Source organism: Macaca mulatta, chromosome 13 (genome assembly GCF_049350105.2).
Source record: "Macaca mulatta isolate MMU2019108-1 chromosome 13, T2T-MMU8v2.0, whole genome shotgun sequence".
NCBI classification, from domain to species: domain Eukaryota; kingdom Metazoa; phylum Chordata; class Mammalia; order Primates; family Cercopithecidae; genus Macaca; species Macaca mulatta.
This window is the reverse complement of record NC_133418.1, coordinates 6384394-6408930: the sequence shown is the minus strand read 5'-3', so window position 1 is coordinate 6408930 and position 24537 is coordinate 6384394. Positions and strand designations below refer to the sequence as shown.

The following is a 24537-nucleotide window of genomic DNA, read 5'->3' as shown; positions in this document are numbered from 1 at the left end:
TAGAATGGAATGGAATGGAGTGGAGTGGCATGGCATGGCATGGAATAGTATAGAATAGAATTTTTTGCAGTAAAAAGTGTCCACAATACTGGCAGCTACAGCAATGCCCTTTCCCCAACCTCTATTGTCTTGTAGAGGGACAAGGACCTCAAGGTGCAATGCAAACAAGCCTGTGTAGCCCTGAGCTACATAACAAGGAGTTGGCAGGTCAGCGTCACGAGCAAAGAAATCGCCAGGCGACGGGTCCCAGAACAGGGGCCGTGGTTCTTCCTGCCCAAACACACCCTCCCTGCAGGAGCCCGTGTAGGTTCAGCAAAGGGCCAAACAGTGGCCTTGGCGTTCTCGATTATCCAGAACTCTGTGGATGGTGAAAGGGGCCAGAACACATCAGGGACTGGGTACCTGGAGCAGTGGGCAGGGCATGGCGCCCCCCACAGGCATGATGAAGGAGGTGGACACGACCTTGGTGTCTCCATACCTGAAGCCCACCAGTGCTTGGGTGCGGCTCACACACTTCTTCACAACCCCTGCAAGGAATCAAAGAAAACATAAAATGTAAAGACAAATAACATCCCTTCCCATAGGCTTGTGCCATCTTTCCGGCCACACTGAGTTATAACACTTTGCCTGTTTAAATCAGTGTGCCCCTGTGATTTCTCCAGTAGATAATGTTGGGTACCACAGGATGCCTACTGGGTTGACCAACTCAAAATGGTGATGCACATGCCTGGTCTGGGCACCCGCTGAGATGAGAACTGGCGAGAATGGACGAGATCTGTTCATCCTGCACCATCAGCCTCCGTCCTGACAGGAACATGCATCCTGGAAATAAAGATCCTCTTCCCAAACACCTCCTACCACCTGATATTTTCATTTACTTTAGCCCTATTTTCTTCCATAATACTTAAAGATAGAAAATACATGTTGTTAATTAAATTGTGAAAGTATAAAGGAAATATAAACTCCTATCCAAATCGGCTTTTCATCTGACTAGACTGAACATAATCGGCTTCCCCAAAATGTGCAGCTGAAAGGAACAATGAAAAAAGAAGTAAGGCTGGACGTGGTGGCTCACGCCTGTAAATCCCATAACCTTGGGAGGTTGAGGCAGGTGGATCACCTGAGGTCAGGAGTTCGAGACCAGCCTGGCCAACATGGTGAAACCCCATCTCTACTAAAAATACAAAAATTAGTTGGGCATGGTGGCACATGCCTGTAATCCCAGCTACTCGGGAGGCCGAGGCAGGAGAATCACTTGAACCTGGGAGGCGGAGGTTGCAGTGAGCTGAGATTGCATCATTGCACTCCAGCCTGGGCGACAAGAGCAAAATTATGTCTAAAAAAAAAAAAAGAAAGAAAGAAAAGAAAAGAAAAAAGACATAAGAAGTTTCTTTTTTAGTTATACTGAAGGAGTGCATGATAGATACATAAGGTTGGTGTAAAAGTAGTTGTGGTTTTTGCCATTAAAAAAAATGGCCGAAACCACAATTACTTTTGCACCAGCCTAATATATATACATATATATATACACACATACATATATTATTTAATTATATAATAATTTTGTTATACCTTTCAATATAATTATTAGAATAGATTATCATTCTAGGAAAAGAAAATACCTGTGTTAAGATGCACATTTTTTGTCATTTATCTGACTTGAAATTTATCTTCCCACTAAAAAGGGATTCTGAACATTAAGGGGGAGATGATGACGTTGGACACCTCCCCTGGCAGTATCAGCTGCTCACGGGCCCTGATGGAGATAGAAATGAGCGTGGGCATCCTGGGTTCCCCAGCACATGCTGCAGCGGCTCCCCGGTCCCGGCTCACCTGCCTGCTGAGCAAAGCCCTGTGTCCTCTCATGGGGCAAAGAGACAGCTGCTGATTTTCATCTTGATCCATGTGTCTTGTTTTAAACGGCCAAAGGAATGAATTTTTTTTGCAAAATATGCACACTCAGGCCAGCTTACCATTGTGTGTTTTCTGATCGGACTGAAATGTTTAATTTGGGTTTTGAAATATTTACACATTATTCACACATTTTCTACCATAAACTGGCTTTACCCTTTTAATCAGAAAAATAAATACTACCTTTTAGAAACAATTTCTATTCTGGAAACAAGAGCCGCTCCTGATTGAGAATCAGGGAACTTGTCTCCTGCCACGCACTGTGTGCCCCACGTTCCTCCCACGGCCCCGGGGAAGGGTCTGGGCTGCCACCACAGCCACATTGGCCCATGTGACTCTCTTCAAATCCTCAGCCTTTGGGACTTAGCAGTATCCAGTATCAAAACTGCTAGGCAGCTTTTCAGTTGTTTGCCTAAATTGAGAAGTTGTGACAGAGACTGTGTAGCCAACGAAGCCTAAACCATTGATCACTGACTTTCTTCTTTGGACCTAAACTTTTTGGACCCTTATGATGACTTCTTTTTAGTTCCTTTAATTCAGCTTCCTTCTCTGTAAAATCTCTGTAGATGTGAGTCTTTGTTTATCTCCAGAAATGAGCACAGTTTCTTATGGTCTGTCTTCAATCTCGCCTCGCGGGCCCTGCACTCTGGGCAGCTGGAGGGCCCAGGACTGGCCTGTCCCACTACTGCTAAGCCTCTGTACCTGCTCCTTCTCCATCTAATTAAGGGATTGATACCATTTCTTGTGTCCTGATTCAAGATCAGCTCCAATTTTTGGCTTGCCTTACCCTGTAGTTTCTCTCTGTCTTCAGCCTTGAGAGGTGAGGCTGTGTCTCCCAGCTCTGAAATCTCTTGGACCTGCTTGAGGTCCTGGGCTCTGGAGGCTGGCCAAGCTGAAGAGCCTCCACTGCCTCCCCTCTTTCTCTGGGTGGAGGCTGGCGGGCCCAGAGCCTCCACTGCCCCCCCTTTCTCTGGGTGGAGGCTGGCGGGCCCAGAGCCTCCACTGCCCCCCCTTTCTCTGGGTGGAGGCTGGCGGGCCCAGAGCCTCCCTGGGGATGAGCTGGCTCCCTGCCTCAGTCAGGGTTGTCCTATATTCAGCTGGAGGAAGGGCCTGTGTTCCTACAGAGGCCTTCAGCAAAAATGCTGCAGGTGCTCAGGGCTCAGAGAATTGATGTCACAATCTGAGTAAACAGTGGAAGTCAGTTTGTGTGGTGAAAGATGCGTGAATGGTTCTGAACCTTTGCTCCAAACAGATTTTCTCAGGCTGGAGACTAGATTTTTTTTTTTTTTAAACCTTTTTTTTTAGAACCTTCTGATAAATAAAGCCCGGCTTGAATTCCATCTCTTCAAAAAGGCTTTCGCTCTGCTCCAGCCACAGCGTCCCTCCAGCAGCCCACTCCTGGGCAGTGTCATCCTTCACCGTCCTTGTGTCCGCTCCTCCTTCCAGTCTTGGAGGTTTCCTTTCTACCCGCCGTGCGGACTGTTGCTGCTTTGACTTGCTGTGAGAAGTTCTCAGCTGCCGTGAAACGGAAAGCAGCTCCCCGTCCCCGGGAGAGGAGGCAGTGTTTATCCCTACTCCTAGGAGGAGCTCTCACATGGGACGAAGAAAAACTCTTTCCGCAGAATCAGCAAAGGGCTGTACATCATCACATTTAATCTACACAGCAACTTACGAACGGTTTCATTGTTTTAAATCCCACTGGAGAAGACAGGGACGCTGAGGTGCAGGGAAACAAAGTGACTGCAGTCGGGTGGCCAGCAGAGGCAAGAGGCAGAATTCAAATATATGAAAACACAGGATTTTTTGACCTGAGCTCATTACACTTGAGGAAGCGTTCCGTTTTGTCCCCCTTTCCTTCATGATAACTTGTCCTTATGGCATAGTGCAGAAATCACCGGGGATTTCCTGAAGTAAAATGCTGCTTCTCACAGAACCACAGGAAGGATGACCCAATTTCCACAGATAATGATTTCAAACAAGGGTTGAAAATGTGTCTTCCTCCTTGTCTTTCGGCATCCAGATAAGCCAGGCTATCGCTCTGTACAACACAGTCATTTCCTCAACTGGATCACCCACACTGACCCCTGGAATAACGCTGGCCACAGGGAAATCCCCACCGCAATCCCAATGACGGTGGCAACAGCCCGCCCGGCCAGCTCTGCTTCCGCGTGGACCTGGCTTCATGTAGTGGACACCACAATCCAGTGACTCCAATCTTGCCTTCTGCTGAGGTGCATTTTAAAGTGAGCTGTTTTTTACTAAAAATGTTTAGGAGGTTTTGAACAATAGTTATCAGAAAAGGAGCCACCAAGGACGTCATGCCTGTGCTCTGCAAAATTCTTTTTGGCCTTCTTTTTTTTTTTTTTTTTTTTTCCGTGAGGGAAAATAGTGCCTCACAGTGAACGGATGATCTAAATTAACATCACCAGTGAGGGCAGGTGAGCATCACGTGCCTCTAGACTGGATGACCCAGGGGGCCATGACATACTTAGGTAGTATCCTGACAGGGAATGATAACCTGAATCTAATCTAACCCAAATTGAGGGACATTCTATAAAATAACTTGCCTTATGCTTAAATAATGTCACTATCATGAAAGATAATAGGAAAGGCTAAAGAATGGTTCTAGATCAAAGAAGGCTAGAGACATGTCCACTAAATGCAATACATGATTCTGGGCTGAGACCTGTCCTGGAGAAAATAAGTGTGATAAAGGTCATTACTGGGACAATTAACAAAATCAAAATATACAGATTAAATAAAAGTACTATAATAATGTTACAGTTTTTGAATTTTCTAACTTTATTGTGGTTATATTAAGAGATTATTCTTACTCTTAATACACACTGATGTGTTAAGGGATAAAGTAACATGATAAATGTTGCCTAATTTCTAAGAGTTCAGAAAAAATAAGATGTGTGTATGTATGTGTGAAGACAGAGAATAAAATAATATATGTGATAAAATATGACCAAATGTTAAAAATTGGCAAATCTGGGTAAAGAGTATACTGGGGTTCTCTGTGTTATTCTTGCGACTTTTCTGAATGTTTGAATTTTTAATAAAAAACAACCATGAAAGTAAAGTTATTCCCAATTAAGGAAAAGATCAGGTGACTGGGGAGAGAGGGCACAAAAACTACGCTCATGGAGATAACCCAGGCTGAGTCAAAGTTAGTTTACTACTTAGACACTAAGCAAAATTACCGATTATATGACTGAATTCAAATATTTCCTTCAAGTTCATTTATTGAAGTTTAATTACACTGCAAATTAAAAATTCCTGCTTAGTCAGATCCCATGCGGCTGTTGGGAGTATAGTATGTACTTTCTGCCTCTAACTGCACATTAAAAAAATTTCTGTTGTGGCCTCAGGCATTGCACATGGTCATGGTATTAGCCCTGTCTCCTCTACTCCCCCCAGTAGGTCTTTAGAATTTTCTCATCACACAAGCATGGTGCTGGGTAGAAATTTGAGCCATTCTACATTTCTCTGGGGCCTTAGCCAGCAAAGTGACACCAAGCCCCTAACCCAACCATTTAGAATCCAGTCTGTTTTAGGATTTTAGCATTTTCTATTCTCTTTTTTTTTTTTGGAGACAGAGTCTCACTCTGTTGCCCAGGCTAGAGTGTAGTGGCAAGATCTCAGCTCACTGCAACCTCCATCTCCTGGGTTCAAGTGATCTCCTGCCTCAGCCTCCCGAATAGCTGGGATTACAGGTGCCCACCACCACATCCGGCTAATTCTGTATTTTCAGTAGAAACGGGGCTTCACCATGTTGGTCAGGCTGGTCTCGAACTCTCGACCTCAGGTGATCTGCCCGCCTTGGCCTCCCAAAGTGCTGAGATTACAGGAATGAGCCACCGCACCTGGCCTCACTTTTAGCATTTTCATTCGACTACCAGTTTAACCATAAAACCCTTTCCAAGGCTCAAATTCAGAAAATCAAAATTTCGCAAGCAGGGGTAGCCTTCTACAATCACCTCTTAGAAAATCTGCACCCCAGAGAAATGAAAGATTCCCAGCCCTTGTTGTAAAGAAGCGTATCACGCCTTAGCCTACGTGCTCATCCCAAGTGCTGGGATCCACATTTACTCTCGTTCAGGCAACTCCCAAGCACATTTGTCACATTCAAATAACCTGTCCCGCTGTCAGTTGTACATATGTGCCTGCTGGAAACCAAAAATCCTGCTGAAGTACTTTTTTCCCACCTAAAGTATTATTCAATTAAATTTAAATAATAATTATTCTTTTAACTGTTGATAGATAGATCATGCCTATGAAAGGCCAGCTACGTATCTGCAATGTAATCTTTTTTTTTTTGAGACAGAGTCTCACTTGGTCGCCTAGGCTGGAGTGCAGTGGCGTGATCTCACTGCAACCTCTGCCTCCCAGGTTCAAGCGATTCTCCTGGCTCAGTATCCCGAGTAGCTGGGATTACAGGTGCCCGGCTAATTTTTTTTTTTTTTTTTAAGTAGAGATGAGGTTTCACCACATTGGCCAGGCTGGTCTTGAACTCCTGACCTCAAGTGATCCTCCAGCCTCGGCCTCCCAAAGTGCTGGGATTACAGGTGTGACCCACCACACCAACCCTGCAACGTAATCATTTTGCCTGACAGAGCTTCCTCAAGGTTTTCTCCCAGTTCCCTTTTCCCTACGGACCCTTCCCATGATTTCATTCATGACTTTTGTGGTTATGTCTCCCAAATCTCTATCTCCAGACTCTAGACCCACATCTCCAATTGCTTCTCTGACATCTGCCTCTGGGCATCTTGCAGGCACCTGCAATTCGTCATGTCGCAGACACATCTCATTGTCTTTCTGTCCACACCACCACCTCCTGTAGGTACCACTATCTATCTACTGCCCCAAGCCAGGGGCCAGAGAGACACCCTAACCCCTTGGCATCCAGTCTTCACACAGCAGTGGGAGCCAGCTTTCGAAAACTTCAAATGTGATTGTGTTTCTCACTGCTTTAAATGTGGCTCTCATTGCCCTGAGGCTAAAGTGCAAATCCTCAATATGACCCTTTATGCATAGCCCTATGCTTACCTCTCTGAAGAGGTTTACTATTTCCACCCTTCCTTCTCATTTTAAGTTCCAGCCAGAATCAATTTTATTTCTCCAGATATAGATGTTTTTCTTCGTTTCTAAGTCTTCACACATATTATTGTCACCATCCATGAAACTCTCTTCATACCTCCACCCCCTGTTGAATTGCAACTGGCTGATTCTTTCAGGGACCACTCCCCCAGGAAGTCTGGGGCAAACCTCTGAGGCCCAGCTATCCCAGTCTCATGGCCCTTCCTCCAACACACATGTGCACTCCACTCTGAGGCCTGGGCACCGCTGTTGTTCCTGCTTAGAACTCTCTTCCCCAGATAATCTCATGGCTTGCCCCACCTCTTTTAAGTCCTTATTCATATGTCACCTTCCCCAGGAGCTCTTCATTAACCACCAGATATAGAATCACAACCCTCACCCCGACATTCTCAACCCCATTTGTGGCTTGATTTTTCTCTATGGCACTGTATCTGACATATCACATATTTTATCTGTTTATTTCATTGCTTGTCTGTCTCCTTTAAGATGTAATCTCCAAAAAGCAAGAATGTTCATCTGTTTGCTCATACTATTAGACCAGTACTTTCAAAATATTACATACATACAATGCAGTAGATGGGTAATAAAAATTTATTTACTAAAAAATGAGAAATTAAAATAAGTGCATTTTTTTTCTGGCTACTTTTTTGGGGGACCAAATATGCTCATTTCATAAGCTGGCCAGAGATATTTCACTTCTCTTCTCTGTGAAAAGTGGACTAGCTCAGGCCAGCTCGTGAAATGTCAGTGTTCTAGCAAAAGCACAGGTTGAAACTTCTTTTCCCCAATATCAAATTATTTAACAAAAGCTTCACAAAATTAAAAAAAAAAAAAACCTACCTGGAAAATAAAAGCCATTTTCATCACATCTTGCAATAACCTTCTGTCCTTTGAGGGGATCGGGTCTTTTTGATTTGGTTTTCTTTGTTGGATTTCCTTGCAATTTCTGTTGCTGAAAAAGACAAAACAGGAATAATTGATGAGAAAAACTAAATGCAGATGGTGAAAATGATAGATACTGGTTAGCCTAGTGATATGGTTTGGCTCTGCATCCCCACCCAAATCTCATGTTGAATTATAAGTTCCAATGTTGGAGGTGGGGCCTGGTGGGAGGTGGTTGGATCATGGGGGTGATTTAGCACCATTCCCCTAGTGCTGTTCTTGTGATAAAGTTATCAAAAGATCTGGTTGTTTGAAAGTGTGTGGCCCCTCCCCTTTCACTCTCTCTCTCATGCTGGCCATGTGAAGATGTGCTTGCTTCCCCTTTGCCTTCTGCCATGATTGTAAGTTTCCTATGGCGTCCCCAGTTGTGCCTCCTGTACAGCCTATGAACTGAGAGTCAATTAAACCTCTTTTCTTCATAAATTACCCAGTCTCAGGTAGTTCTTTATAGCAATGTAGAAGAAGCAGACTAATATACCTGAAATTTTCTACTGAGAACCACATTACAGAAGAATTACAGAATATTCCTTTACTATATACTCCCTTTGGAGCCCTTTCTGCTTTATGTTAATTAAATGTTACTATTTTGGCAAGGGCAATATCTGCCCTCCACAACTTTTATACTTTAGCTCAAGGTACAAGGAGAACTGGATGAATAATTGAAGAAAAGGTAAATAAAGAAAAATTATATATACAACTAGAATTCCTGAGAGCAAAGACTACACCAGCACCATGACCAGCACTGCTGCCTTCCTAGAACAGTGAAAGGTAAAGGGGCCCTTCAACAGAAGAGTCCACTAACAACTTTGAGAGAGACAAGCATTGAAACATAGTGCTTTACAGAAATTCAATATCCCAGCCTACCTCTTCAGGACAAAGGAGAACCTTTATGATCGCTGACTTGCAAAGAGGAAAGAAGTCCATGGGCTGAGATTGGCTAATAAATGAATTATCCTCATTCCTTCTATCTCCTGGTTGATGCAACAGTGGATGCTAGAAGTCGGTGGGTCAGAGCTTTCAAAGTTCTGAGAGAAAATAACTTTCAATCTAGAATTCTAAACCCAGGCAAACTATCAATCAAATGGAGAAACAAAGACATTTCTAGTCATATCCCTAGGTAGAAACTTTCCCTTCCCATACATCCTACATTAGGAAGTTACTTGAAAATGTGCTTTTCCAGTAAGAATGACATGTCTGCACAAGTCACAGACAGCAGGAGGTCTCCCAGGAAAAAAAAGGACTTAGAAATCTTGGGAATATATGCATACATATATACAAGCATGCATATATATATCTAACATATGCAAGAATAATGATTCAAACAAGTAACATAATTTTAAATACTGAGTGAGAAAACGTAAAGAAATCCTTTTGCTTGATGCTATTAACATTCTTCAATTGGCCAGCGTATCACATAGGACCTTAAGGAAGGCATATACTCCTGAACTGTGACTTGTCCCAGTATTGAACAATATTTATCCAATCAGAATAGTACAAATACTTTTTTGTGTTCTTTTAAATGAAAAATTTTAAACATGTACTGGGAACCTTTGGAAGGAGTACAGCATTGACAACACGATGGTTTAAGTGTAGCTCTTGAAAGGTTGGAATGAAAGGGGAAAGAAAAAGCATAGATATTACCACCATGTGAACTCAGGAATTGAAGAAGTTATGCAACTTGATAGATCAAGAAGTAGAGGCTTATGTATATTAAATAAAATGTTACAAATGCAGCCAATAGAATAAAAGATAATGTAAATATCCAATATTAGGAGCGGGAGACAAAGAGGGAAGGGATGAGAGTAAAATTATAATTTTTTTCATGTAGTGGAATAAAAAGTTTAAATATAACAAATCATAAAATAGACAACTATATGAAACATGTACTTTGATAAAAATTAATAATTAATCTGGAAATCTCACAGAGGAAAGAGAGGGAGAAGAGAATGCCTTTATTTTCTATATGAATGAATCAAAGTCCTGGACTACCCCTAAGGTACACATGTGCAGAAAACACTCAAAGCAGCACAGCAACGGCTTTGAGAACTGAACTACAGTGTAAACCATTGCCCAAGTCCCAGATTACCAGTATAAACCTTGAGGGATGCATGCAGGCTTAAGCTGTGAATAGCACAGCCTTCTAAAAGTGAACTGACATGGAAACCACTGCCCACAGACGGGAAGGCAGAGCTTGTGGTCTCAACCTAACCAAGTCTGATGGAAAAAAATTAAATCTCCTTCAGAGAATTTAAACAGGATCCAGAATCTTAAAACATAATATTCAAAATATTCAAAATGTCCATTATACAATAAAAAAAATTCAACAAACAAAAAAGCAAGCAAATATGACCAATTCTCAAGGTAAAAGGCAATCAATAGAGTCCCAAATTGGGAAGACTCAGATATTGGAATGATCAGATAAAGACCTTAAATTAGCAATTAGAACCATAGTCTATGAGATAAAGGGTAAATACTCTTGAAATAAATGGCAAGGTAGTTTTTTGTTTCAGCAGAGAAATAGAAACTATTAAATAAAAATGGAAATTTTTGAAGTGAAATATATAATATCTGGAAGGACTCAGTAGCAGAAATGATAGAACTGATATAACAGAAGACAGAGACAGTGCACTCTAAGACAAAACAATAGAATGCATCCAATTTGAAGAATGCAGAGGAATAAGACAAAACAATAGAATGCATCCAATTTGAAGAATGCAGAGGAAAAGGATCTTTAAAAATGAACAAGGTCCTTTTCCTGCTACAGATAATTTCTTCAAAGACCAGCTCAGTTATAACCTGTCTGGAATGATGTCACCCCCAGGAAATTTCAGAAAAAGAAAGGAAAAGATTGTTTTGTTGTTTCCAAACGGCACTGCATGAATCAAAGTTGGAGTGAATGTCATGGCTATGTCTACTACATGCAGAAACTATTAGCATAATTTTGACTTGTAAAGTCCAACTCTAAAGTTCCATTTTTTTATGCTTGATGACTGTTAATAGAAATACCCAATCCCCATTCATCTCTCCCTCCAAAATCCCCCATAGCCTTTATTCCATCATCCAGAATAGTCGTTATTTTTAATTCCCAATCAATTTGAGGACAAATGTTCTTGTAAAATATGTTAAAATAAATTACTAGAAAAATGAAATAACATAGCAGAGAAAGAGCTTGAGTTCTAAGTAAAATCTATTTAAGGATTCTGAAAAGCAAACATGTAGTGGTAAAAGGGTTGGGAAAGAAGACAAGAACGCAAAGTACCACCAAGCTAGTGGTGGGTAATTTACCATTTGTTCCCTCTATTGTCTCCTGGCCTGGTCCAAAACCCAGAAGTAGGCACAAGGGTCCAGACAGAGAGAGCGGTAGGAGAATCCTAGAGTTCTAGCTTAATAAATGGAAAAAGGAAATCCTAACACTCAGAAAGAATACAAAAATTGTACCCTCTTTTTATTCTCCATTCTCACACCTCAGTCATCAAGCAATCCTGTGGCATGCAGCAATGTTTTGAGCCCAAAACTCTGAAGGAGGCTAAATCTTCTTGTCTGATTAGTGGCATTGTGATTTTGAGAAGGTGGAGTGAAATCTCATTGTTCTCTCTCTCTCTCCCTTTTGCTCTCCACCCTCTGTTTGGCTCCAGATGCAAACACAATAAATAGAAGCCACTGAGCTGGGTATACATTAATAAGCCCAGATTTCTGGCTGGAGAACTGAAAAGAGAGGCCATAGGGAACTAGAAATTACTGGCAAGATCATTGATATAGAAAAGAGAAGGGGAAGCACTAACCCAACACCAAACCAGACAAATCCATCACAAGAAAAGGACCCTACAGACCTATATTCCCCATGAATGTAGATGCAAAATCCATAAGAAAATAGAGCAAATGAATCTAGTAACATATAAGAAGGATTATATACAATGGCCAAGTCGGATTTTTCCCTGGAATGCAACACTGGTTTAACACCCATATTAATAGAACAAAAGATAACAATTAATGTAATATACCATATTAATAGGATAAAGGATAAAACCATATGGCTATTTCAATGCATGGAGAAAAGGTATTTGACAAAAATCCAACACACTTTTATGATAAAAACTCAACAAACCAGGCATAGAAGAAAACATTCTCACTTTGAGAAAAGACATCCATGAAAAGCCTACAGTAAATATGATACCCAATTTAGAAAAACTAGATGACTTGCCCTTAAGATCAGAAACAAAGTAAGGCACTCTCACCACTTCTATTCGACATTGTATTTGAGGTTCTAGCCAGTACAATCAGGCAAAAATAAATAAATAAATGTCTCCAGATTGGAACAAGTAAAACTATCTTTATTCATAAATGACATGATTGTATATGCGAAACCTCTAGGGAATTCACCCAAAAACTGCTAGAATTAATTAACAAGTTCAGCAAGGTGTCATGCTACAAGATAAATGTACCAATAAAATCAACTGTGTTTCTATGTATTAGCAATGAACACTCTGAAAATGAAATTAAGGAAAAAATTAATTTATAATAGCATCAAAAAAGAATACATTTAGGAAAAAATTTATCAAAATAAGTGGAAGACTTATACACTCAAAACTAAAAAATATCATTGAGAGAAATCAAAGATCTAATAAGTAGAGTGACATACCATGTTCATGGATTGGAAGACTTGATATTATTAAGATAGCCATTTGTTTCAAACTGATATATAGACATTATAATTTATATTAAAATCCCAGAAAGTTTTTTGTTTGCTTGTTTTTGGATTTTCTTTTTTTTGTTGCTGCAGAAATTGAGAAGTTGAATCTAAAATTTACATATAAATGCAGAGGACCCAGATGATCTCCCAAAAAATGTTGACAAAGAACAAATTTGGAGAACTTGCTTTTTTTTTTTCTTTTGAAACTTACTATACCAACTGTCATCAAGAAATTTTGGTACTGACATAGGATAGCAATATGGATTAGTGAAACAGTACTGAGTCCAGAAATAAATCCTTATAGTCAATTGATTTTTGACACTTTGGAACAAAGTTTGGCAGTTTCTTAAAAAATTAAACAAACTTACCATATGGCCTGAAATATTGCTACAGTATTAGATACCTCACCAAGAGAAATGAAAACTTATAACCATAAAAAGACCTGTATATGAGGATTCATATCAGCATTATTCATAATAATAAAAGGGGAGAAAGAATTCAAATGTCCATTAACTGGAGAATGAATAAGCAAAATGTGGTATATTCATACAATGGAATAGTATCCAGCCATTTATTTATAAAATGCATAGAAAAGGCAAATATATAGAGACCAATTGATTAGTGGTTATCCAGAGCTGAGAGTGTGAACAGAGAGTGATTGCAAATGGGCATGAGGGATCTTATTAGAAGGAAGATAACGTTCTAAAACTGGATTGTGATGGTAGTTGAAAACTCTTGTCGGTTTTATTAAAGATCATTGAGTTGAAATAGGTAACTTTCTTGGGGGTACAAATTATACTTCTACAAATCTTTTTTTTAAGGTAGAAATGTTTTTGGTTTGCTCTACATAACCACTCACAATATTTTGCATATACTGTAGTGGGCTGAATGACTGAATGAGTACAGGAGCTTCCGAATCCATCTACAAATCAAAAGATAAACCACAGAGGCCTTTTTCTCCAAATTGCTACACTGCCGAAACTGGGGATTTTCCATCCTAGATTTTTACTCATTTTTTTTTTCTTTTTTAACCATAAACTTACTGTAATTCTTGAGTCTCTTAAAGAAATTAGTCCTCCATCCCAATTGGAGTGCCTAGCAAAATAATTCCCAAGTGTCTCCTCTTTTCAGACCACCAAATGCTCCTCTTCTCCATGACACAAAGTCCAATATAAAGTGTTTGCCCAGACATTTTAATGCCACCTTTTTGCAGTGATATAGCTATCTAGCTAGAGCTATGTATTTGCCGTGCTATAGTTACACCATAAATAAAATATCAATGCATACTTTATGAGTTCATTTGCAGTCCTCCTCTTAAGAAAGTCTCTAATTTATGAGGCAGCTCGCTAAAAAAATTTAAATAATTTCAGGCAGTCTGAACACCATTTGCTCTTGGGTCATTATTCATGTTCAATACAGTTTGGGTCCTGGAAATAAGTGGGCTCATTTCCATGGTGCCCTGATATGACTGAGTTCTGTTGTAGCCATCTATCATTTGGACCTGTGTGGAGATGCTTTTTAGATTCATTAAAATAAGTGGAAATATGGTTTATAACCTCAGAGATGAAAACTTAAGAGCCAGGTACTTAGAAGTGGAGAATAAATAAGCTGAGAGGTTAAGGTCTCTTACAAGGACCGTGGGGAGTCTTCAGACCTGCGTTGCTTGTAGCCTCTGCAGCCACGGACAAAAATGTATAGTGAACAATACTCTTTTGTTTACGATGCTCACATCTAGCCAGATTTTGCTTGGGTCCTTCCCTACTCATGGAATTTGGACACTTGCTGAGGCAATCAGTATCCATCAAAGAGAATTCACCGTCACTGGTGGGTGGTGAATGTCACCTGTTTATTCCCGGGCTTTCACCCAGAAAAGAAACCTAAGTGCTCTTTCTAGCGTGAGGTTCAAAATGGCCTACTGTGGTCTGAAATGACCTCAGAGGAAGGAGCTGGACTAGGAGACAGGAGAAATAGGATTGGGTGCTGCCCACCGGGCTATGTGACTTTGCACAATCTTTTAGCCTTCTTGGGTCTCAGTTTCTGCGTATGCAAAGTAAGGGAACAAACTAAATAATCTCTACCACTTCCTAGTTCCCTATTTCTGTCTAGGAGGGTCTAAATCTACACTCTTGGAGAAACTGCTAGGATGTATGTACAAGGCCAGGATGCAAGCCTGCTACCCTTGCTCGCAGCTCCCACAGGATAAGAGAAATGCACCAGCAACAACTGAGTACATGAGTAGCACAGTTTTTCCATCTTCATAATCCAGTGGGATGCCCAAGCACAGCTTCCTACAGTAATTTCTTCAATGGAAGACTGTGTAAAGTGTTCTGATAATGGATAGAATTTAAAGTCTTGAGAACCTGGAGCCTGTCATACTGAATCAACTGTTAACTTGAAAACCTCACTTTTCTATAAAGTTTAAAGCCTTTATGGAAAAGCCACCTTGCTTCAGGTCACCGGTGTTCATGTCAAAGACCAACTGGCTGGGAAGATACTTTGGTCACTGAGACCACCAGACAGTCTCTGTCTCCAGACGAATAAAAACCTGATTCCACAAAGATGTCCACATCGATTCCGGGAAGGCATTTCTCCCCTTTAGATTTCATTAGTATGACAAATCATTTCTGAGAACCTGTGCCTAGATACATTTAAAGTTCCTGTTTAAAATTCTGAGTGAGCAGAGTCACATAATTTATTTAACTAGCCCTCTTTCATCTCTAGATTCCAAATATTGATTCTCTCAATTTCCTAGCCAGAAGTTAACTGAGGAGATTGCTTTCTACATGTTCAGAATCGGTTTAGAGGTATACATCTGGGAGTTCAGTTGCCTAAAATAATCAGGGAAGTCTTTTTTTCTATAGTTGTCACTCACTTCCCAATTCTTCTGATAGAGAATAGCCATTTACTCTGTGAAGAGCTTCCCCCTGCATGGGTGACAGTGAATGGTAGCAATGCTATGGCATTCATTCTTAACACTGCAACTGCCACCGAAGAAAATGTCTTTCTAAATGGTCACAAGTATCACTCCCCTTCAAGTCATTCATACACCTGTCAGTTCACTGGAAAGGACAAAGACAGATACTAAAGAACATTGTAAAAGTAATTCATGTTGGCTGTGAACGGTGGCTCACACCTGTAACCCTAGCACTTTGGGTGACTGAGGCGGGTGAATCCCTTGAGACCAGAAGTTTGAGACCAGCCTGGCCAACATGGCAAAACCCTGTCTCTACTAAAAATACAAAAATTAGCTGGTGTGGTGCCATGCGCCTGTAATCCCAGCTACTCAGGAGGCGAGGAACGAGAATCACTCAAACCTGGAAGGCGGAAGTTGCAGTGAGCCAAGATCACACCACTGCACTCCAGCCTGGGTGATAGAGTGAGACTTTGTCTCAAAAAAAAAAAAGTAATTCATGTTTACTCTGCTTTGTTTCCAACTGTTATTACTATTGGCAAGAATTCATTTCTCGTTGATTCCACAGCATGGGGCTTTATGGAAGGAACCATCCACCGCGGCCTACATGATGATTTGGTGATTCATCTGGACCATGGCATAGTCAACTGAACTGCATCACAGATAAAGCACAGTGGTCAGCTTCAATATAATGGTTCATCCCACAGAAACAGAACACAGGCTTCCCAGGATGAGAAGACATCCCACCGGGGCAGCTAGAGGTGCCATCCCTTCAGCCAGAATATTGACAACTCTGTTCCAGAAAGATGACATCCTGCTGGTTTTGAACTTTGCTGAAGACTTTGGGGTGCCGTACAGTTCACATCAAAGAACGCCTCCCAACTCCATTTCTTTTCTGCCATACCTCACCTAAACATGCACACAAAATACACGCCAACTACTGAGGTCTAGAAAGAAACCCACGGGTGATGAAAGTCAGAGGGAATAGAGACAGAGCAGGAAAGGCTAGCTCTCAAATAAATAAGCCAACATATGTTTAGACTCAGGCACACAAGAATAGCCGCATACCAGTTTCAGTGAGGAAGTCCCACGAGCAATGATGCCAGCAGGAGGGATGCTGTGTGCTGAGTAATGTGATTTAGCCTTGTCTACAAAATTCAGATAATCCAATTTACTTCCTTGTCAGATTCAATCGCAGGTGATAGGGACGAGGGTCCCAAATGGTGCCACCCTCTTTTCATTTCGTGACTTAATTTCAAGGTCATGCTCTTGGACATGGCGGTGGAGATAGTGAAATGACTAAATGTTTGATGCTTTAGAATTTTCCACTTCACAAGCAGCATACTTCCACACTGGGTACAGAATGCATTTCTACAAGTTAACCAGAACTAGTCTTTGGCTTAAAACCTTGTTAAAAAAACCCACTACTGAATACTTTTCCTGCCCTGAATTATTGAATTCCAGCACATGCAATCCCCAAATTGTCGTAACAGCAGCTCCAGCATGCTTCTTTGCTCACGTTTGTCCTCGAGGCCATGTAAAGTCTGTCACTGCTCTAATCGAAGGAATGTGTGTAGGTTCAGAGAGGTGCTGACCTTTCCCCTTTCTAGGACACCTAATTATAAGACCGGGACATTTGCAAACTGTGTCTGTGAATAATTCAACTCCCTTTAAAACCTTGGTGTACAGGACAGGGCTAACCTGCAGCGTTTGGAAACTCACTCAGTTCCCGCTCATTTAAATTTAGAGGGATTTCATCCACCAGCAAGTATCCAGACTCTGCATCCCTTTGAAAAATGGACCGGAGAGGCCTGGCACGGTGGCTCATGCCTGTAATCCCAGCACTTTGGGAGGCTGAGGCAGGCAGATCACGAGGTCAGGAGATCGAGACCATCCTGGCTAACATGGTGAAACCCCATCTCTACTAAAAATACAAAAAAATTAGCTGGGCTTGGTGGCGGGTGCCTGTAGTCCCAGCTACTCGGGAGGCTGAGGCAGGAGAATGGTGTGAACCCAGGAGGAGGAGCTTGCAGTGAGCGGAGATGGTGCCACTGCACTCCAGCCTGGGTGACAGAGTGAGATTCTGTCTCAAAAAAAGAAAGAAAAAAGAAAAATGGACTGGAGAGACAATGAGAAAAGAGCTTACAGGAAAATAGAAATCAGGAGTGGCAAACTCCTGCCCAGCCTCTCCGGAGCAGGGAGGAAGTGGCCCATGGTGAATGAGTTGGAAGGCCTCAGTGTGCTTTCCTTCCCAGGGCGTTTGCACTTTAACAGAAGGCAAATATTGTGCCCAAGAAGTGAAGCTCTAAGTGGAATTTCCTGCCTGAGCCCTGAAGAGAAAGCAAAATCTCCTTGTGAACTGCTCTCAAGTACGACACATCTGGGCGGGGGCTCACTGGAAAGCTGGCGGTGCTGCCTGGCCAGCCAAGGCTTAAGGGGGTTTTGATCCCCTTCCCTTCCAGTAGTCTTGGGCACTTAGCCTTGCCTTAAAAACCAAAGGGATGTAGAGGAGTGCTCTGTGAACTTCCCCCCCGCCTCCTCAGGGCATAGTATAACTCTAGAAAACACAGTGAGTAACACGCCTCCCAAAATCCCACCTCCCTCTCCAGGCACTGCTTCCTGAGCCCAGCACAGGCCTGGTGAGCAGTCTGGCCTCAGCCTCATCCCAGCTGGTGGTGCTTTGCGCCATGCGAATGGCTAAGAGGCACAAGAATCAATTCCACAGACGATACCTGAACCAGGAAACATTCCTTCCCCTCCCGGACCCCAGGGCAGCACCAGGCTGTGGGGAACAGTTAATCACCCTGCAAGCAAAACCTCCAGTCAAACATTAACAGCTACCTCAAAGGCTTTGCTGAAAAGAAACGTGTGTGTGTGTGTGTTTTTTTTTTCCTCTCTCTTTTTCTTTGTAGCAGCAAAGGAATCTAATAAATATATACAATATTCCAAAAAGAAAAACCAAAAAATCCAAAATGATTTCCCTATCTTGAAAGCAAACCTGCAACAGCATCTCAGGAAATAATCCCTTATTGCTCTTTTAGGAAAAAACATACAAAGAGAGAGAAATCTGAAGTGTGTTATATATCTAAATCTGAAAATCACCAAAGCTCGGGATTTGTAATTCCGTGTTCCTGATACAGTTATTCATCTCCTGCTACTCCGGAGATGAACAAAAGCCACACTTGGGAGCCACTTTTGTGTCACCTGGTAGGAACCACTACCAGCTACCTACTTTATACAAACATCTCCCACGAGACTGTGGTGTGCAAATAAATTCTGAGTCTTTAAGAAAACTTTCCCCTAATTTTAGCTGTCTTGAGGCACGGGCCAAGCTCAGAAGGCAGGAGGAGGCTGGGGTATTGGTGTCCTGCCCACTCCCTGCTCTTTCTCTCTAGGGCTCCAGGAACTCTCTTTCCTTCCCTTGCCCCTTTAAGTCTGGGGGTGATAACAACTTCCTGCTATTGCTTGTCCTGGGGTCCTGTAATATCCCATGGACGGCCTTAGACTGACCTTCACCTCTGTCAAGAGTTCCTTCATTGCTCAAGCCTGTAATCCCAGCACTTTGGGAGGCCGAGACGGGCGGATCACGAGGTCAGGAGATCGAGACCATCCTGGCTAACATAGTGAAACCCCGTCTCTACTAAAAAATACAAAAAACTAGCCGGGCAAGGTGGCGGGCGCCTGTAGTCCCAGCTACTCGGGAGGCTGAGGCAGGAGAATGGCGTGAACCCGGGAGGCGGAGCTTGCAGTGAGCTGAGATCCGGCCACTGCACTCCAGCCTGGGTGACAGAGCAAGACTCAGTCTCAAAAAAAAAAAAAAAAAAAGAGTTCCTTCATTAACGTTTCTTCACTAGTACTGAATGAATTGGATTCTGCTCCCTGGGTGGCCCCTGCTAAGCCCTCTGCACTCCGTTTTCTTCCTCCAGACAGGGAGGGCAAATCTGTCCCCAAACTTGTTTAGGGTGCTTGGGTAGAATTCATGACTCGGAACAAAGACAAATGTAGAGGCAGGAGAGTGCTGGCATCTGGCCAGCTGAAATCTCCACAGAGGAGGGTGCCTTTAGCTTCAGAATGGAAAGACAACCTGGTTGTAAGTTTTTGTCACCTCAGGGATCCCCAGAGTTGACACCCACCTTCCCGTTCCTGAACATCAGGACACGAGACAGAGACTTTTTAGAAAATAGAATTTGAGGATATTTTCCTCCCTCTTTCAGTTTCCTCCAGTGACTGGTGTTTCTGAGCAGGATTCTCTCCTTAACCCCCATCTAACCCCTAGCTCACCGTGGCACAGTCGTGAAGGCTTCATTTTCTCTTTGTCATCCTCTCACTCCCTCTGGGATTTCAGCTTCACTCTGGCCACACGCCCCAGAGGCCCATCGGGGGTCCCACTTCCAGATGGTAAACTGTCACTGCAGTGCTGTCTGAGGACAGCATGGCCTGAATGTGCACACATCACTTCTGTGTGATGGCAACATCACCAGTGCACCCCCAGACTTCTTAGCTTCCTGCCCACTGATATGGACAGGAGGCAGGGAAATACTGGGCAGAAGACCGCGGTCCCGGGTGAGGGCCCCACTCTCAAGCCTGGACCCAAGGCCCAAAGGGAGAACATGCATTTCTGTTTTCCTGCTTGAATGTTGCCTTTTCCAAAACCACCCTCTGCCTGTACTGTCCCCCATCCTGTACCCATAAAAACCCCGGGCTCCACTGGCCATGGAGTAGCAGAGAAGAAGAAAAGAGAAGCATCATTGAGCAGCCTGACATCACTGAGAAGCAGCTTGACTTCAGAGGGATGGCTTGATGGCGGGACCTCAGAGAAGAGTGTGGCTGGCGACAGCCAAACCCCAGGGGAACACCACCTTCCCACTCCATCCCCTTTCTAGCTCTCCATCCTGCTGAGAGTCACGTTCATCAGCAATAAAATCCCCTGCATTTACCATCTGCAATTTGTTCGTGTGACCTGATTCTTCCTGGACGCCGAACAAGAGCTAGGGATACAGAGGGCTGTCCCACCGAGCAGTTAAACACTTAGCTATCTGTGGAGAGCAAAACTAAAGGAGCACGGTTGTAACACACGCCCTCTGGGGCTCCCGGGGTTGCGGGTACTCCCCTAGAAGCTGCCTCGGGGCTGCACAGAGTTCTGCCCCTGCCGGCACCCAGACGTACTCGTCCTGGCCCCTGAACCCACTCATCTGTGTGCTCCCTCTCCCGAGAGGGGCTGAGAGCCATGGGCTGAGTAAACGAGCCACCCTCTTCGCAAGTCCTGCGAAGGGGTCGGGGAAAATTTCCTGTTTCAACATCAGTAGATTTTGTTCCACCGCAGAGCAGTTCATAGCCACTAGGGAGCTCGTCTTCCCCACAGACCTGAATATCAGCAAAACAGACGAAGTTTTTGCTAGTGGAATTAGGAAGGCTGACTAGTCAGGGTGTGATGCCTCCCACCTCCTGTTAAAGAGAAAATCTTGTGGACTGTTAAAAAAAAAAAAAGTTACAATGCAAGAATGACAATTGGTTCATTTACTATCTGGGACACAGATAACAGCTGTATATATTCTGAGATTATCTTACATAACTGAAAGACATTTTCCTCTGTCTCCCCAGCTAACATCTTCCTGCATGTATAGTGTCAAAGTCACAACCCAACAGAATATTCTCAATGGCAAATAATTTCTATTCTCTTCCTTCTCCAATTCCATCTCATCCAGCCTCACCCATGCCTGCCTCCCTATGTGCATTTACCTAAAGCTCTCTTTCTCCTGGAGCAGAGCACTCAGCTCCCCACCCTGAAGGTGGGGCTCCAGCTTCCTTGCCAGTCACGGCTTTGAGAAGGAAACGTGTGCAGTCAGTGGTGTGGGTAAGTTTCCATGGCCTCCTTCAGTGCTGCTTTCAGCTTAAAAATATTTTCTACCTCCAAATTTTCCAAAGCAGTCAAGGTTATGGGTGAGAGAGCCTTTTTGATCTTTCTGGGCCAAAGGATTTGCCCTGGAGAACAATCCTTATTTATTCAGAAAATGTTGGAGGACAGCACAGCTGGGCTGCCCTAGACCAGGCTCCCAAGGAAGATTAATTATAATCCACAGATGCCCCCCGGCAACTTCCCCTACCTTTCAGCTCTGAGGGCTCTGGATTGGCCAGTGAGGGTGAAATCTGCAATTAGAGTGACATGAGGGGTGCTAGGGAGGGGAGTTTTCAAAGGGAATTTAAAATTTCAGACTTGAGATTTCTCTTGTCATTACGGAGTCAGTGAGCCAAGTGCCCATCTCCAGGGACACCACGAAGCAGGTGGACTATGGAAACAGGCGGAAACCATTACACAGTCAAGCATGGAATGTGCCCAGCGCAGGATGCTAGGCAGAGCAGGTGGGAAGAATGGCTTTCACTTTAGGTCTGATCTGGAGCCAGCCAGGAACTGCGCGTGGAAGCTGGAGCATAAAAAGCAGGCACAGGCTCCCTGGACACAGCACGTGTTGCCGTGTCTCCTTCCCACCTCTGGTTCTTACTGACAGAAAAATCATGAAGCTGCCCCAAACTTAGGAATCGGCAAGGCAGCTATGCTAGGTGTCAACCCTGCTCCAGAGGAGGGTATCAGAACGCCCTGGTCATCCAGACTCCATCACACACCCTGCAGCAGGCCAGATGCAGTGGCCACAGCCCTCTGGATACACGTGGGCAGCCCCCTCCGAATGGTCTCATCCCCATTTTGTTGCTTATCAGTCAGCTCATGGGGGGGCTTAATGATGAACAGAGGGGTTCTTTCACGGCAATTTATACTCATCTTTCAAAAGCTTTGGCCCTTGCTAAAAGAATTTAAAATGAGACTCTATTTACATATGAATCAGGAAAAATGACTTGCATCTATGATGCAGTTTTCACCGCAGGATCTCAGAAGACCTTGAAACCCGGAGCTTCGCACACCAAAGCTTGAGTCCTGTTAGTGGGTCACAGAATTCAATCTGTGGGGTGTGATCATAACGGCATTTTGGACTCTCAGAATCTATCACACATGGAAAGGAGAATTATCATCGCAAGAAAACAACATTCAAAATCTTCCACTGCAGAGGGCCGTGCCACGAGTAGAAAGAACTCTGAGGGGAAGTCACCAGATGTGGCCTCTCCCGCAGTTACCTAGGGACATTTATTCTGGAGCATGGGTGTTCCCCTAACAGACAAGAGCGGCTTTCGACAGCCTGTGTGAGGACAAGGCAGTGAGGGGACAGTCTTAGCCCCTGACCAAGAGGCAGCAGCAGACCCAGTGATACCACTACACAAACGAAACGCCTTCTCGCGCACTAGCTCACCTGGCGTTCCCACCCCCTTTCTCCCTGCCTTCCCATTGAAGATCTGGAAGCAAAACTCTTCACTTCTTAAACAAACTTCCTCCACTTCTACCCACCCTTCTACCCCCTGCAAACTGGCCTCTGCCCCCACCATTCCACTGGCGTTATTCTCGCCAACCTCACTAATGCACTTTCTCTTGGCCAGTCAAATGGCTTTCAGACATCATTCTGCATGGCTTTCCAAAACTCCTTGATAATAACTTTAGCAGTGGAAAGAGCCATCACTGATAATGTATGTTGTGTGCATTCACTGCTAAGCACCTGGTGCTGCACACTCTCCTAGGTGTATGAAGTATGTGGTCTCACAACCTTCTTTTAGGCCAGTGCTTTAATTTTTGTATTTGGAGTCAGGTGGACCGGAATGCAAATCTCGGCACTGCCATCTTCCAGCTGTGTGACGCCACTCAGGCCTTCTAAGCTGAGTTCCTGCCTCTTGTCCTTGGCTCTCTACCCCGGGCCTCCTGCTTCTCTAACTTATCCACCTTGGTCCCTTCTACTATCTCCTCCTCCTCTCCTAGCACCTGAAATGACCTCCAAATCTATCCCCTTAACTCTGGCCACTCTTCTAAACTCCAGACGTGCGGCTGTTTACTGGCCTCTCTCACCTGAGTGTCCCACGGATATCTAAGAATCAGGAGTGCTGAAAGTGAACTACCTTTCTCTGAAAATCTGCTCTTTCTCTCACTGTGCCTCTTCTGTGTTTGTTCTTTCATTTATTCACTGAAATATGTGTGCATGCCTACAAGGTGCCCACCACGATTCTAGGCTCTGGGAGCACCTACACCACCACAAACCAAGTCCCTCCCTTATTTCAGTGGGGAAGACAGACTGTAAACAAAAATGCCAGGCAGGGAAGTGTGCTGCAAAGTAAACAGACACGTGGCAGAGGGTTAGAGGATGACACGTGATGGGGTAGGCTGGCCAGGGTGCACCCGTCTCCCTGAGGAGCAGAGGAAAGATGGAAGGGGAAGCAGTGCTTCTGCTCCTACAGTTGTCCAAGGCAGAAGTTTCGTGAGCATCTTCAACTTTGTCCCACATGTCCTACTTTCCCACAACCCATGTCTCTGTTACCTGTTCTCTCCCCAGTGTTCCCACCTGGCTCAAGGACTCAACACCTCTCAAGGGGAGCGCTGCACAGGATTTTGGTCTTTTATGTTGGGCCTCATCTCATTGTCAGAATAATCTTTCTAGGACACACATCTGTGAATGTCCTTCGCTTGCCAAAAACCCCTCCCAGGTGTCCATTTCCTGCAGGCGTAAGTCCCTGACCCCAGCAGACTTCAAGTACCTCGTTTTCTGGTACCATCTTCCCGTTCCCGCCGTCGCTCCTGCCACGTTCCCCAGGGAACACTCCGTGTGCTTCCCCACATCGCTGCCTGAGCCCAGGCTGTTTCTTTCACTCCAAACACTTCTCGCACCCCAGTCCGCAATTCCTAGGCATCCTTCTGGGCCAAACTGGATTAGTGACGCCTTCCCTAACCGCCCAGTCAGGTCACTTTTCCCCATCTTCCAGGTGGTCTCTGGAGGTGCCTCTGTTGTATTTATAATCCAGTGAAAGGCTGTAAGGGTCTGCATTTCACTCATCAATACACATTTGTTGAGTGGCCCCCGTGCACTGGGCTTCACTGTCAGTGCCATGGACA

General features: G+C 43.7%; 1 protein-coding gene across 10 annotated transcripts in view; it reads right to left on the bottom strand.

The window, feature by feature from the left end:
* The window catches only part of VWA3B (von Willebrand factor A domain containing 3B), a 270056-nt gene that overhangs the window by 48212 nt on the left and 197307 nt on the right, over positions 1-24537 (bottom strand). For 8 of the 10 annotated variants that reach the window (XR_013402590.1, XM_015112923.3, XM_077958823.1 and 5 more), the window contains 2 exons: positions 7855-7966; positions 403-527 (listed from right to left, as the gene is read on the bottom strand). Coding sequence is in view for 7 of the 10 variants with exons in the window: in XM_015112923.3 (XP_014968409.3) it covers positions 403-527; positions 7855-7966 (237 nt within the window). In the remaining 3 variants the exon portion in view is untranslated. The remainder of the gene's footprint in view (positions 1-402; positions 528-7854; positions 7967-24537) is intronic. The other 2 variants (XR_013402591.1, XR_013402592.1) reach the window with 1 other exon arrangement.